Genomic DNA, 15,204 nt, shown 5'->3' on the forward strand with positions numbered 1-15,204 from the left:
ACCTAAGAGTTGCTTCAGCCGAAGTGAAGACTTTTGATACCAATCTGCCTCTAACAGATAAGCCTATTTGATTTTCGTTTAGATCAAAGATTAAGATGAGGTAATATGTGTGCAACAGAAAAAGCTAGCAAACCTCACAAATTCGGAACTTACTACTCCCGAAGAGAAACTTAGATTCTTAACCACCTCTCAAGAACAATCTTCAAAAGATCAATTAAAATCAGTTTTCAAATATTTATCTTGAGGAGTCACAAAGTATGAGACGAAGAGGACTTTGAAACTACTATCTATCTTGCCTTAAAGAGATTAAGAAAACCTCGATAACAGAAAAGCAAGATCTGGATACATGAACTATCAAGGTAAATATAGTCGGACCTGGCTTCACGAATCCCCAAAGCGAAGTCTTTTAGTCGTAGACCTAATTATATTTCTCAAAGGAAACACTAGGTCTATAGAGGACGACTCTAGAATCACCTAGGAAAAAAAGTGTCAGGGATTGAATTTCCCAGTTGAAAGAGCATCTCTATTTATAGTTTACAAAGACCAGGGGTTGCTTAGAATTCAATCTAAAATAACTTGAGAATCAAGCAAACACTTTTAGGTCTTGAAAATACAATATAAAGATATACACTAGGAACCGGTTCTGGAAACGTGTATAATGAGTGTTCGGTTTGCCAAGTATGTCAAAGAACTAAAAGAAATTTGATGTTCATTTAAATACCTAATAATTTAATCATGATGCACACACATAAGTGCTTGAGTGATCAATGAAGTCTTAGAAGTGTTTAGAGTTATAACAATGCTAAATATATTTAAAAAATAATTCTTTGAGCATCTGCTAAAAACTGCTGGGATAGTTGGTACTACAGTTCGTAAACCATTAGGCTTGTTCATGAGTCAGGGTGCAACATTTTGTGATCCGGGTTCATGAGTCAGGGTGCAACTAACCATGTGGTGTTTATGCTTAAGCTTCCCTAAGGGCATCTGATAAACTCAATAAGTATGTGAGAAACTTTATTTGGGGAGGTCATATAGAGTGGAAGGTTGGAACAAAATTTGTGTGTTATACTATATAGGAGGCGGTTTAGGAATCAACAATTCATCGTTGTTGTCTAAGATAGCTTGGAAGGTTTTCCCTAATCATAACTACACCTTAACTTACATAAATTTATATACCTCAAGAACGCTAATTGTTGGTCGTGTGCCCCTCAAAATGGTTATTCTACTCGTTGGAAAACATTTTAAAGGGAAGAGATGCAATCAAAGGAATGCTAAGATGAAATGGTGATAGGGAAAAAATATATACGGAGAGATCTTGGGCTAGTAAATTACCCATTGTTGTGCTTGCTAATTGGTGCATGTCGTAGGCGCAAACAGTTTTTGATCTTAATTCCACTCAATTAACAAGTAATATAATGGAAGTCAAGTTCTTTCCCATGAAGAGCAAGGAGTTTTAGTTGTTTATAATGTCACAAAAAGTTTTTTTTTTTACACGCGATTGCCCCACAGAATCCCTTAGGGAGATCTCACTTTTTCAACTTGTGTAAGACGTTATTAAACAATCACGAATATCCTAATTTTTACTAGTATCAGATTAATAATTAATTAATAAATCAACCTAGTTGGCCACCTAAATAATCTATCAATCAAGCATGAAAAATCATATTTGTAAAAAAAAAACAATAATCACCGAAGGACTTCAAATAAATTCAGATAATAACTCAAATCATGTCTAGAATTTATAATTATCCTCAATAACATAAATGTTTAGCTACTCATGGATGTAATAACACCCATGTTATACATATAAGAAAATTGAAAAGAAATCGTTGAGATAATGGAACCGTTCCATAACCTTAGCATTTTCTCCTTATGATTGATTCACCTCCCTTAGACACACACAACAATGTTAAAGATGTATTCTTGATGTCTTGTAGAGTCTCCTTAGATAGTACTCAATTCAGGGCTTAAAAATCTCTGAGGACCGTATTTTCCTTAATTTAGCCGTCCAAATTCGTGCCAAACATTCTACGACTAAGAATTATTTCTACAACCCAACCGTAACTAAGTATAAGTTTTAAGGTAATTTTTCAGAATCGCTTACAGTTAGGTCTGAGTGGGCAGTTTTTTGACCTTAAGTGCTAGATTTTTGTTAGAGGGATAGCAAAAATGGATATGAGGAGAGCAAATATCGTAATCGACTCGATAACTCAAACGTAGTCGCTTTATTTCTCTGACTCAAACCAAACTACCCTCACGTATACCTCGACACACAAAATTCACCATTCCAACACAGGACCCCGCCACTACTCCACTGGCGACAACACCCAATAGAAACAAAGAAAAAATACAAGAGGTTCTTGGAGGAAGTATATGTACATCAGTGTACTACTACCACCCATGAATACCTTTATGAATATATAGGACATACGTTTCCTTTCCTCCATTTTATGAGAATTCTCCTCTTCCGAATGTTGTTTAATGATTAAATACTTAATTTCGTTTTTGCTTCAATATGAGAAATATTCAATCAAAATCTATAAACCCTAAAAAAATATAGAAAGAACATTAAAAGACGATTAAAATTAGAAAAAATTAAGACTCGCCCGGAAAGAATCTTCTTATTAAGAAACACCATTTGATGTTACGATTTGCATTGCATATAGTTGAGGTCTGTCTACTTCTCTCTTGATGTTTTTAATTATGTTTAGATACAAATATATTTTATGGGTTTGTTGGTTCTTTTACTTATCTAATTTGTTTGATTTTAAGAATTTTTTTCCTAATTAAACTAAACAGTTATTATGGTTCGTCATTCAAGAACAGGAAGAAGTTCATTCCATAAGCGTTTTTTTTAGGTCGTCGATGGTGGTGAAGTAATTTTAAAAATGGGTGTGAATTTAGCATGATTAATGGGTGAATTTAGAATGGATGGTTTGGTCATATTTGGAATGCTATATTGACTAGGTCCGAGTTAGCGAGTCAATTACGGTTTTCGTTCTCCTCAAATTCATTTTTGCTCACAAAATCTAAGTGCTACTAAAATTTTCTTCCTTACTTCACCATTTTGGCTGTAACTCCTTCATCGGATGTCTCATTAAAAAAGACTAAACAACAAAATCTCATTACATTACACTACATGGGTTTAAGTCTCATTTATAAATCCAAAGATAAGCTCTCGTTACATATTGATGGACCGCACATACACGAGCCCAAATCCCTACGTCAAAATTCACCCGAACGGTTTGGTTTAATATATTTTGGTGTATGTGTAATGAGTATGAAGTGGCGTGTATACAGCACGAGTCTTCTGTATTTATGCTTTCTCCAAGGTACCCTTTTAGCATCTCTCTCAAGTCTCAAATAAAAAACCACCCAAGTCTCACAAAACTTCCCCTCCCATTTTAAAATCTCTTTCTTTTCTCACTCCTCTTTTCACATTCTCCTTCAAATTTCTCCAGTTCATCTTACTCGATCTCCATTCTCAACTCTACTCAGAAAGAAAGTTTCTAGAAAACCTACATCAAATTCGCGTAAGAGTCACGCAGAAAACAAAAACAATATAAATTGAACGAAAAAAGGAAAAATCTCAGAGAGGAAAGAAATGTTGGGGAGGATCTTGGGTAGAGGAGGTTCTGCTTCTAATAATGATATGGAAGACCACGAAAAATCTCCTCAATCAACACCTTCTCCTTCAGCGACAGTAAGACCATCTTCGAAGAATGTTTTCGCAACAGATTTAGGACCTGCAAGACCGTTACGTCTTGTTTATTGTGATGAAAAAGGGCAGTTTAAGATGGACCCTGAAGCTGTTTCGGTTCTTCAACTTGTTAAAGGACCTATTGGTGTTGTTTCTGTTTGTGGTAGAGCTCGTCAAGGAAAGAGTTTTATCTTGAATCAGGTATTATTTTGCTTTACCCCCTTTTTTTGATGATTCTAGGGTTTTCGTTGAACAGAAGATTTGTTTATTTTGATGTGTTGTTAGCAGAGATTTATGTGAACCTTTACAGCTTAATTTTTCTTGTGTGGATCTAATGTGGTTTGTGTAAAACCCTAGGCTAGGGTTTTTCTATAATTGTTTTTTCTGTAGGAATTAAATCTGAAAATTTAGGTATTGATAATGTTGGGATTCACAATGTTTGATGCCTAAATATGATAAGATATTTGAAAAGTGAACAATCCTAAATATGTTGGGATAAAATTGAAAATTTGAAGAAGGGTATAAGGATGTAGTTAATGTAGAAGTGCTCATTTGAATAATCCTACTGCTTGAATTTACGTTTGCTGTTGTCTATGTTGAAGGGTATACAGGACATACATTGTCTTGGATACTAGCAAATAGAGTCTGAAACTTTTGTTCTGAGTTATTGGGAGGGTGTCTGTTGTTATGCGAATTGTAAGACTAGATAAATGATGGTTGTGCAGGGGATTTGATTTGGGTTGTATAGACAGGTTTAATTTTAGGTTATATTGAACCAATAAAACATAGTATCTATGGACTTATGGTACCTTGTCTGCTCAAGGTACTTTAACCTGTCATATTATGTAAATTATAATGTTAGATAATAATTACAAAACTCCAACTCGTCCTATATGCGGTCAGGACATATTATGATCTATCTAAGACAACATAAGCGCTCTTTTTGAGATTCTTCCGCAGTGGATTTTTGCTGTATGCAGATAGTATATAGAGCATAAGGACTTCATATTGAAACCCTAACCTTAGGGTAGCTAGAATTGAGTAATAACCAAATTAATTTTTATTTGTATCAAGAGAAATTCATTCTGAGATCATAACCCATCATGATATTAAGAATCTCTAGTACTAATACTGATCGACTCCTCAAGTGATAAGACAAATTGGCATATCAATTTATATGGTTTCTATACAGCTTCACGCGTGTGTTAGAAGGTACCTTATTTTGGTATCAATCGGTTTCGTGTGGTGGCAACCGATACTCGTTCATGATCTAACTAGTTCTGATACCTGGAGGTGCCTTACCAGAGTAGAAGACTAATGTCTTCTTAAGCTTTGAGGGAGAAAAATGGAGCTGAGATGCATGCATGTTTGTCTTTCTTATTTCATATTCGGCATTCATTCCGTAAGGAGAACTACACAAAGTTGGTTTACTCGATTTAAAGTCACTCAGAGATGGCATTGCTGTTTGCAAATACTATGCTTAAAGATATACCGAAGTCATGTATTTCACTGCATCTTGCCTCTGCAACATAAGTTTGTCCTTACTTTTTAAGAAACAATGTTTTCTGTAGCTTCTTGGGAGGAGTAGTGGGTTTCAAGTTGCATCAACCCACAAGCCATGCACAAAAGGTCTTTGGATGTGGAGCGCACCATTGAAAAGAACTGCTCTTGATGGAACTGAGTACAATCTCGTGCTTCTGGATAGTGAAGGAATTGATGCTTACGATCAAACGGTTAGCTTCTATCTCTGTATGTTTATTTTTTAGTCTTTTGTTCTTAAAATCAACTGTGGTAGCAGTGTGGCAGGTGTATGTTTAAGTTGATAACTTATCACTGATTGGTAGTTATTGTTGCTTCATACCGTATTCAAGGTAAACAAGCTTCCCAGTTTTTCGTGTATGTTGTTGGGTATATGACGTGGTAGGGTGCAAATTAGTCATCATCTAGAGACATGTTACAGTTCACTTCTACCTTCTCAGCTGTGAATTGTGATTAGTATGACTTATTTTCTTTTGTATCAAAGACAAAATTAGACTTTCTTAATGATTGAACTTCACCAATGGTCTGTAATTGACTAATATTCTTGGATGGACGGTTCATATGCATTACGCTGTTTTTCTTTCTTTCTTTTAGGTGATGATTGCGCTATATTGCTGTTGAGAGGCCTGTTTATATTAGTTATCTTTGTTGGTTATGGTTTGTTTGCTATGCTCTGTATTTAAGCCGTGGTTGCTATGTGTTTTCTAATTTTTATTTTTTAATACTTCTGACAGGGAACTTACAGTACACAAATATTCTCTCTGGCTGTCTTACTATCTAGCATGTTTATTTACAACCAGGTTTGAAGCCTCATACTGAATTTTCTCATTTCAGTTCTGTGAACAACTTAATCTAGGTAATCTGATTGGTTGCCCACTATTTTGTTGATCTCTTTTGCTAACTGCTCATTTTGTTTTCTATATAGATGGGTGGTATCGATGAATCTGCGCTAGATCGCCTCTCCCTTGTTACTGAAATGACCAAACACATTCGTGTTAAAGCCTCAGGTGGAAAAAGCACAGCATCTGAGCTTGGGCAATTCTCTCCAATTTTTGTCTGGCTTTTGAGGGTGATTAAGTTTCTATACTCTCTATTTACATAATAATCAAGTTACTTCGATGTTTTTGATGGTTATTAAATATATAAAATAACCACATGCCGTAACATCATGGGTATTTGATGGGCATCTTACAACATATTAATTTGGCACTTGCAGGATTTTTATCTGGACTTAATAGAGGATAATAAGAGGATAACACCACGTGATTACCTAGAGATAGCCTTGAGGCCTATGCAAGGAGCTGCAAAAGATGTAGCTGGGAAAAATGAGGTAGTTTTTGCTAAACGTTATGCTCAAATTTTTTACATTCTTGTTTCTTAAAGTTTTCCTTTGCTATATATATCCAAAGTAATTCTCTTGAACTTTTTATATATTAGATCAGGGAGTCCATTCGTGCTCTTTTTCCAGATCGTGAATGCTTCACGCTAGTGCGGCCTTCAAACAGTGAACGTGCATTACAACGACTTGATCAAACCTCTGTGAGTTGCTTATAAATTTTTTTATTGCATTAAAATTTGGTATATGAGTTATACATTCGTATCGCGGGTCTTCCCTATCAGTGTGTGATTAAGTATTTGGTTTCTCTTTCAGTTGGAAAAATTAAGACCAGAATTCGTAGCTGGCTTGGATGCACTAACAAAATTTGTTTTCGAGAGAACTAGGCCCAAGCAAGTAGGGGCTACTGTGATGACAGGCCCCATTCTTGCTGGTATAACACAATCTTTTCTTGATGCTTTGAATAAAGGTGCAGTTCCGACAATATCTTCCTCATGGCAGGTTAGTCAGAGCACACTTTCTCCAGTATTTGTTACTTCCACTCATGTCCCTTTGGTTGATATCCATGAACCATTTGTCCACCTGAAAGCTCAACTAATATGAATTAAACCACCAACACAAGTCAGGCGTTTATCTCATTACATGTAATGAGTAACTGTCGTTAAATAAGTTAGTGCATATCTGAGCAAATCTCTTTCCACAGAGTGTTGAAGAAGCAGAGTGTAGAAGGGCATACGACACAGCTTCAGAAGTTTACGTGTCTTCTTTTGACCGCTCAAAGCCTGCTGAAGAAGTAAGTATGATATCCTTGCAAAATTTTATAATCTATAGTCTTAGTGTTTGTTGCTTATTAAGTTCAAACATTCTAGGTTCCTTTACGCGAAGCGCACGAGATAGCAGTTCAAAAAGCACGTTCCGCATTTAATGCTGGTGCTGTAGGTGCTGGTTCAGCAAAACAGGAATATGAAAACCGTCTTCAGGTTTTCTGCAGTAAGGCTTTTGAGGTAACTTGGATTTTTTCTTAATCAATTAGCATCAGGATGTTAAATCCATTTGAAGGAATTATTTGGTTGTGTCTGATCATTTAGATCCGTGTCCAACTTTTTCTTACATATTAGGCAACATGTTATGCGTCTGATTATTGAGATTGACCACTGTTGCAGGACTACAAAAAGCATGCTTTCATGGATGCAGAGTTAAAATGCTCCAACACCATAAGAAACATGGAAAAGAAGTTACGAGCTGCTTGTCATGTTCCTGATGCAAAACTTGATCATGTTGTCAAAGTAAGCCGTTAGTGCCTGATCGTTCCTGCTTTGCCTGTTCTCTATTCACAAGTACTGTACACCAGATGATATTCCTTAAGTCATTGATATTGTTGTTTTCAGGTTCTTGAGGGTCTTCTATCTGAGTATGAAAAATCATCTTATGGTCCAGGGAAATGGCAGAAGTTGGTCACCTTCTTACAACAAAGGTATTTCTCACTCTAATTATTTTTATTTTGTTCGCTTTAAACCTTGAAGTCTTTCTAAAGACACCATATTATGCAGTTTGGAAGGTCCGATACTCGACTTAGCAAAGAAGCAATTAGATAAAATTGGTTCAGAGAAGAGTACTGCTATGCTTAAATGCCGCTCAATTGAAGACAGGATGGGATTGCTTAACAAGCAACTCGAAGTAAGTGAGAGGAGTAAAGCAGAATATTTGAGGCGTTTTGAGGATGCCATCAATGACAAGAAGTCTCTTGGAGATGAGTATATGAGCCGTATCACTAATTTGCAGAGTAAATGCAGCTCACTGGAAGAGAGGTGCTCAACCTTATCTAAAGCCCAGGAATCCGCCAGGCAAGATTCTGCCGAGTGGAAAAGAAAATATGAGCAAGCCTCTTTAAAACAAAGAGAGGAAGAAGATCTGGCACATGCAGAAATAACCACTCTTCAGTCCAGGGCTAGTGCTACCGAAGCTATGTTAGCTGCAGCTCGTGAGCAGGCTGAATCTGCTCAAGATGAAGCAAAAAGCTGGAAGGAAAAGTTCAATATTGCTGCTCGGGAAACCAAAGCTGCTTTGGAGAAGGCAGCAACAGCACAAGAGCGCACAAATAAGGAGGCCCAGACTAGAGAAGATAATATTAGGTCGGAATACGTTGACATTTTGGCTGATAAGGTGAGGTTTTTCCATCTCTTGATAACTAAATTTAGTAATTTAGCTATCGATATTTTGATTTTTTTTTAATATTTTTTTTTTATGTCATAACAGAGGCAACTCTGATTACTTATTTGATTTCCTTGCTTGAACTTCTGAACTACAGGATGAGGAGATCAAGGACAAGGTAGCAAGGATTGAACATGCTGAAAAACGGTTGACCACACTGAGTTTGGAATTGAAGGTAGGTTCTTTCTGACCTTTTTTTTCCATCTCTTAAATGTATAATCGTATGACTCAATAATGGTATGCCTTCAATAATTTAAATATCTCTTGTTTCTCTTCATAGGCTGCTGAATCAAAAGTGAGGAGCTATGACTCTGAATCATCGTCTCTGAAGTGTCAAATCAAGAAATTGATTGAGAAGCTAGATTCTGTGAAGGAGCAAGCTCAATCATCTGAAAAAGAAGTCAGGATCCTGCAACAGGAAAAGAGCCATCTGCAGGAAAAATACAATTCTGAGTTTAAAAGATTAGAGGAAGTTGAGGGAAGGTGTAAAATTGCTGAAACTGCCGCAAAGAAAGCAGTTGAAATGGCTGATAAAGCACGAGCGGAAGCCGTGATTGCGCAGAAGGAAAAGACAGAAGTTCAGCGAGTGGCAATGGAAAGACTTACACAAATTGAAAGAGGTGAAAGGCAGATTGAGAATCTAGAGAGGGTGAAGACTGACTTGATGGAAGAAGTTCAGAGGGTCCGTGCTGCCGAAATGGATGCTGTGTCAAAAGTCAGTCAGCTGGAGGCGAGGGTTGAAGAAAGGGAAAAGGAAATCGAATCGTTACTTAAGTACAACAATGAGCAGAGGATGGATAATGTACATGTGCTTGAACAACTGCTTGAGACTGAACGAACTGCCCGAGCAGAAGCGAACAACAGGGCAGAAGCCTTATCTGTGCAATTACAATCTACTCAAAGTAAACTTGATTTACTACAACAGCAATTGACTTCGGTTCGGCTGAATGAAACTGCTCTGGACAGCAAACTTAGAACTGCTTCACATGGAAAACGAATGAGGTCAGAAAACTATGATATGGGGATGGAATCTGTCCATGATATGGACATTGATGATGGCAAGGGAAGTAAAGGAAGGAAGAGGTCAAAGAGCACAACGAGTCCTCTCAAAAACATGCAGCAGGCTGAGGATGGAGGTTCAGTTTTCAAGCTTGATGAAGATGATGGCCAGAGTAGTCAGCATACTGGGTCAGAGGATTATACGAAGTTTACTGTGACTAAACTGAAGCAAGAGCTGACAAAACATGGTTTTGGTGCAGATTTACTTCAGTTGAGGACTCCTAATAAGAAGGAAATAGTTGCCCTCTATGAGAGACTTGTTCTTCAAAAGTAGTGCTGCCTGCCTCTTAACTTGTGGTTTGTATAGTAAGCGCTGTAATCTACTAAAGGATCTTGATTTGTTCACCTTCCACATCTAACAAAAGAATTGGGAATCCTTATAGCTGGTTTAGGTTTTGTATATTGGGCACCGTTTAAGCATGTCTGGTTGCAAAACTCTGCTTATTGTAATGGACATTTATGTCTTTGTTCCACTTGAAGTCCGATTTTTTTCTTCTTCTTCCGTGTTTTCCTAGTGTAATTCAATTGCCTTGTGGTTTTATTCAGATCTAGTGATGATGAAGTACTCTCGGTCTTTACTCAAATTTTGTGCGAGTGAAGCCCTTCGGATGTAGGTCGGTTATTGTATGGTTTGCTTGTTGATTTTAGCTCTAATGCATGGCATTTGTATTGTTGTAAGTTGGTGCGTGGAATTTATTCAGTTTCAACTTTCAAATGACGATCCTGCTCTCATGGTCTAGAAAAAAACTTTCAAATGGCAAGATAACAACGCAGAGGGTATGATTATGCAGTTTCTGTTATTGTCATAATCCCGTGGGAGAGATGATACACTGAACTTTATACCGTCACATGTAGAAACCTGCATTTATGTGAAAAAGAACAAACAATAGCAAGTAAAAATATTTTAAAAGAAATTACTGTTCCATTTTTCATCTTTTTCTCCACACAACATGAATGTATTCCCTTTATTTTTGGACTTCTAATAAAAATGCCACAGTAACTAAATTATTTCATCATTGACAGAACAAATACCTACAATTGTTACCATCCATGATCACTCTTTCTTCATCTTTTCTTCTTTACCGCTGCCTGCTTCTGTTTGTCTAAATGTCCAACAGTAGTAATTCAATACAAACTTTCCAGAGCTTGACTCTTACTGATGAAACTGAGACCCATCCGAGGAGCGAACAATGAAATTCGGTATAAAACGAGGTGGTTGTAAAGGTAACGGACCGATTCTGCCGATGCCGCTTTCTTTATCATAAGAGACTAGTGCTGAATGATTATAGAACTCAACACTGCCAGTGTTCATCATATTCTTGAGATTAGGAGGAGCAATACCTTTCTTATTAATTGGAACCGCGTCTTTGATGAGCTCGGTCGATGAATTATTAGACTGTCTTGGCTGTGTTTGATAAAACACTTTTGATACGACCAATTCTCCATCTTTTTCTTCTTCATTATTGCCAAGATGGTATTGGTGCATAACCCAGTTTGTCTTCTCAGGTTTCTTCAGTTTGCCATAATTTGTGTATAGCACAAGTATTTTCTTGTACCCTAACACCTTCCCAGCACCTAAAACTGCTCTAGTTTTGCCAGTTTTATGCCATCGAGTCTCGCTTCCATCTTCATCTGTGTGAACCTTCCTCCGTTTCCTAGTACCTGTTGTGTAAGCCTTGGATGGCCGGTGAAAAAAATGACGTATTAGCCCGTCTTTGCGCACCCCTATTTCAGCACAAAACATAAAGAGCATGAATACACAAAACTTAGTTCATCAACTGTAAGCAATGTTCTTCATATCACCAGGTTAAATTTGTTAAGTGTAAACCATAGTTGGAGGCAATTGCGCTGTCATATATACAGTACGTAATATGTATGCACATGTTACAGAAATGCGTGTATACAAATTAATCATACAAGACATACGGTAACTTGAATTACACTCATAGATCGTCACCTAATTAATCGAAAAATCAAATTAATGAAGTCACCTGGCAGCTTCTCAGGATGAGTATAGCAAATTCCATTCTCTCCTTCAAGTGTAGGAATGAATTCATCGATGCGAGGGTGAAGCTTATGAATATCAGTTCGCACTTTCCCTTCCAAATGCTCCAAAATCTCTTGGTCTGTTGGATCAAACTTAACACCAGCTGGTAACCCCGGCAAATCATTAATTCCCGCCTAATTAAATCATCATCCATTACATACAATTAATTCAAAACCATATCTAATCCAAAACTATACAACAATTATAACGAAATCAAAGTTATGATTGTTAGTACCTGTTCTTGGTATTGCATCTGATAACCGCATGATGGGCAAGTTTTCCCTTGATCTCTCTTTTCAGATTTCTCTTCGCTTACAGCTACTAGTACTGCTTCGGGCGGCGGTGCGGTAGTAGTTGTACTTTCAGATATTGAGCTTGTTTCGATAGCTCGTTCATCCTTACAGCCATTAAACCATGTCATCTCTTTTATCCGCTTCCTCTTACCTTTCTCTGTGGTTACTTCCAGTATTACTTCTTCTCCAAAAACCTACAGAAGATAAAGAAAATTAAACCCCCAAAAAAAGAACAAAACAAGTACAATAGTTAGCTTGTTTCTCTTAAAGACTGAATATATCTTTTTCCAGCCCCAACCTCCTAGTTGTTCTCGAGTATTGGAAAGGAATATGTTAGAATTCCTTTACCTTTTCTATGATGATTGAATTATTACTGATATCCTTCTTCACATGTCTTTTCTGTAACTCTTGCAAGAAATTGAAATTGAGAAGGAAAAAGGAGAATTAAAAATTGGTTTTACACTATACCTGAAATACAATAATAGATTGCTTGGATCTCAAGTTTTGGTAACAATCCTATTATATGTTTTTTAATAAATATGGAGATAAATATAAACACGTAGATATGATCTCAACCACTAGTCAGCCTTTAAAATTCCATCAACGAGCCTAACGCGTTCAATGATCAAAACCTTTGATCGCCCGAACACCCGTTTCTAGACGGCATGGCTCGTTGATAGCCTTCTCCTTTTGGACAATCAACCTACATTTGACAGCAATGGGAAAGTGCTTAAAAACTAAACAAGCAAGGAAAGAAAAATATTTGTACAACATCCATCCATCCATCCGAAGTGAAAAAGAGAGTTTGAGTGCAAGTGGGGCAAGCCTTACTCTTACTGCTACTCGATCGATCGGCCTTTCTCTATCTCCATATTCTTTTGATTGTACTGTTGAGCAAAGCTTAGACGTTTCACCACACTTAACCTTCTACTGATGTGTTTGTTTTCTTGTATTACATGAAAAGTCTACATGAAGAAACAGAGTATGATGCTATTGTTGTTGTTGTTGTTGTTTTTAAATTTTATGTTTTCTCATTTTCTTTTCGTATACATTATCAAATTTTGACTTAAAACATACTCTAAGACGACATGGTACCTGCATAGGAAAATCCCGTATCTCTTTTGGATTCTTTATACGTATACCAACACATCTATAAGATACACGTATTTGGATTGTTGAGTACGCTTCCAATTGAGCGGTGGGAAAATAAATGATTGGAAAATTGTGTTCTAGTATGTGTGGAATCCAGTAGGAGTTTGATCTTTGGAGAATACTTAGCATCTAGCTAGAAGAGATTTGACATAGGATTTCCAAAAGGCCTGGCTGGATATTGTATATCCCGGAGGAAATATTCTCCCTCATAATGGTACGTTATTTTTTTACAAGCGTAGAAGTATGAAATTGAAGGATTTTTGCACTCACCATAACACCTGTTCTAAACATTTACTTCCCTTGGGTTTTTAGGCGGGACAGCCTGACCTTGACTAGTTAGACAACGAGGCCTAAAATAATAAAATGGAGTGATTTTACTGAAGTCGTACATCTTTGGCTGGTCAAATATATTAGTGGGCGCGACATCTCGTAGCTTCTCAAACAAGCTATGAAGTTGCTGTAATCAATCATTTCCTCTTTCTTAATGCTACTACATGTTTAAGATTTCCACTTTGGGGTTTTGATCTGGTCAGTGGTCACAGGAGACCGTTTGTTAGCCGTTTCTGTAGTGTAGATGGAGGATATAATAATTAATAACAATGTTTTTGTGGTTTCATCTTAGGCTCCCTTCACAGAATATAGTTAGATTACCATCTCTTCACCGATAATATTCTAATTTGAAGTGTATATATAATACTCCATGGGCCGTAGGCCCTGTAACACTCCTCCTTGTGCGGTTCAATAACAAAATTTTATACACAGTGCTTCATATATTGTGTTTTGAATGTATTTTTTCAAATGACGTTCTCTCCTTGATGGCTTGTGCCGAAATCAATCGCCCTATTTAAAACTTTGACAAGTAAAAACCCAGTGGGATAAAACCTTGGTACAGCTCTTCACATGTAGTACTTCACATGTTGTCTCGTATTTTACATATAATTCGTCACATGCAATAAGATCTTTAAAGATCGATGAGTCTAATTTAATTGCCTCGTTAAAACTTCATCAGGAAAAACCCAGAGGGAAAAAACCCGAACTAAAGAAAAAGAGTACAATATTGATTAAACTTAGAACTAGTTGGATACGTATACGTTGCCTTATTAAAACCTTGACAAGGAAAACCCAGTGGGATAAAACCTTGATGAAGGGAAAAGAGTACAACGTGACAGACGCAAATAAAGGTGATTTGTTGCAAATGATCACTTTGCTCCGTTGAAGTTGACTAGTTGCTTCACAACTCCTAAGAAAGAAAATCCTTGTGGGAAATACAATAGCCTTAGTTGGGAAATTACTTCCCGGTGTTTGTTGTTGTCTCATTAAAAACCTTGCCGAGCAACAAAACCCTGTGGGAAAAAGTAACCTCGGTGAAGGAAAAGATTTCGACACATCATTAGATGCCCCCCCTGATGCCAGACAATTTTCATTAGTTTAATGCAATAAAAAGGAGTTTATTACACTTTACTTTGGTGACTTGGATGTTTATAGAACCATGTTGTTGATTCTGGAAGTGATGTTGCTTAACGGACTATCAAATGTTTCATTTATTTGATTCAGATATTTTCAATAATATCGGCGCGATCTTTATGTCTTCAACGTTCAACATACTTGATGTTTTTTAATATTGTCTCGCTAAAAACCTTGTCGAGTAAAAAAACCCTTTGGGAAAAACTATTCTCGATCGAAGGGAAAAAGAGTACAACACATCTTCAATTTAGAAGTAAAATATGTCGACATCATATCCTTGGATCCTCCCATGATGTCGGCATCTCCCCTGATTACTTTCAGAGTTGTTCCAGACAGTTCCTTTAGTCATGTCTTTTTCGGAATTGAATATTGGCACTGACTTAGAAAATAGTCTACCATATCT

At 36.8% G+C, this 15,204-nt stretch overlaps 2 protein-coding genes across 5 annotated transcripts; one reads left to right on the top strand and one right to left on the bottom strand.

Annotated features, from left to right (window-relative positions):
* Positions 1–3,364: 3,364 nt before the first annotated feature.
* LOC113348780 (guanylate-binding protein 3-like) lies at positions 3,365–10,496 on the top strand. Its single transcript, XM_026592641.1, has 14 exons — positions 3,365–3,901; positions 5,272–5,433; positions 5,974–6,039; positions 6,165–6,308; positions 6,456–6,569; positions 6,677–6,778; positions 6,891–7,076; positions 7,279–7,368; positions 7,445–7,579; positions 7,739–7,861; positions 7,964–8,049; positions 8,126–8,738; positions 8,884–8,961; positions 9,067–10,496. Exons 1-14 carry the CDS (start codon positions 3,605–3,607, stop codon positions 10,117–10,119), a joined length of 3,249 nt encoding a protein of 1,082 aa, XP_026448426.1. The 5' UTR covers positions 3,365–3,604; the 3' UTR covers positions 10,120–10,496.
* A 185-nt stretch (positions 10,497–10,681) lies between these two features.
* On the bottom strand, positions 10,682–12,812 carry LOC113348781 (NAC domain-containing protein 73-like). Of its 4 annotated transcripts, none has more exons than XM_026592645.1 (4): positions 12,654–12,812; positions 12,128–12,379; positions 11,837–12,026; positions 10,682–11,570 (listed from the first exon to the last, which is right to left on the bottom strand). In XM_026592645.1, the coding sequence occupies exons 2-4, from the start codon at positions 12,311–12,313 to the stop codon at positions 10,999–11,001; spliced, it is 948 nt and encodes a 315-aa protein (XP_026448430.1). In that variant the 5' UTR covers positions 12,314–12,379; positions 12,654–12,812; the 3' UTR covers positions 10,682–10,998. The 4 variants fall into 4 exon arrangements, with proteins under 4 accessions (XP_026448430.1, XP_026448427.1, XP_026448429.1 ...); XM_026592642.1 differs by having other exon boundaries at positions 12,534–12,693; XM_026592644.1 differs by lacking the exon at positions 12,654–12,812 and adding an exon at positions 12,484–12,585.
* Positions 12,813–15,204: the final 2,392 nt, after the last annotated feature.

This window comes from Papaver somniferum, chromosome 2 (assembly GCF_003573695.1).
Source record: "Papaver somniferum cultivar HN1 chromosome 2, ASM357369v1, whole genome shotgun sequence".
NCBI classification, from domain to species: Eukaryota; Viridiplantae; Streptophyta; class Magnoliopsida; order Ranunculales; family Papaveraceae; genus Papaver; species Papaver somniferum.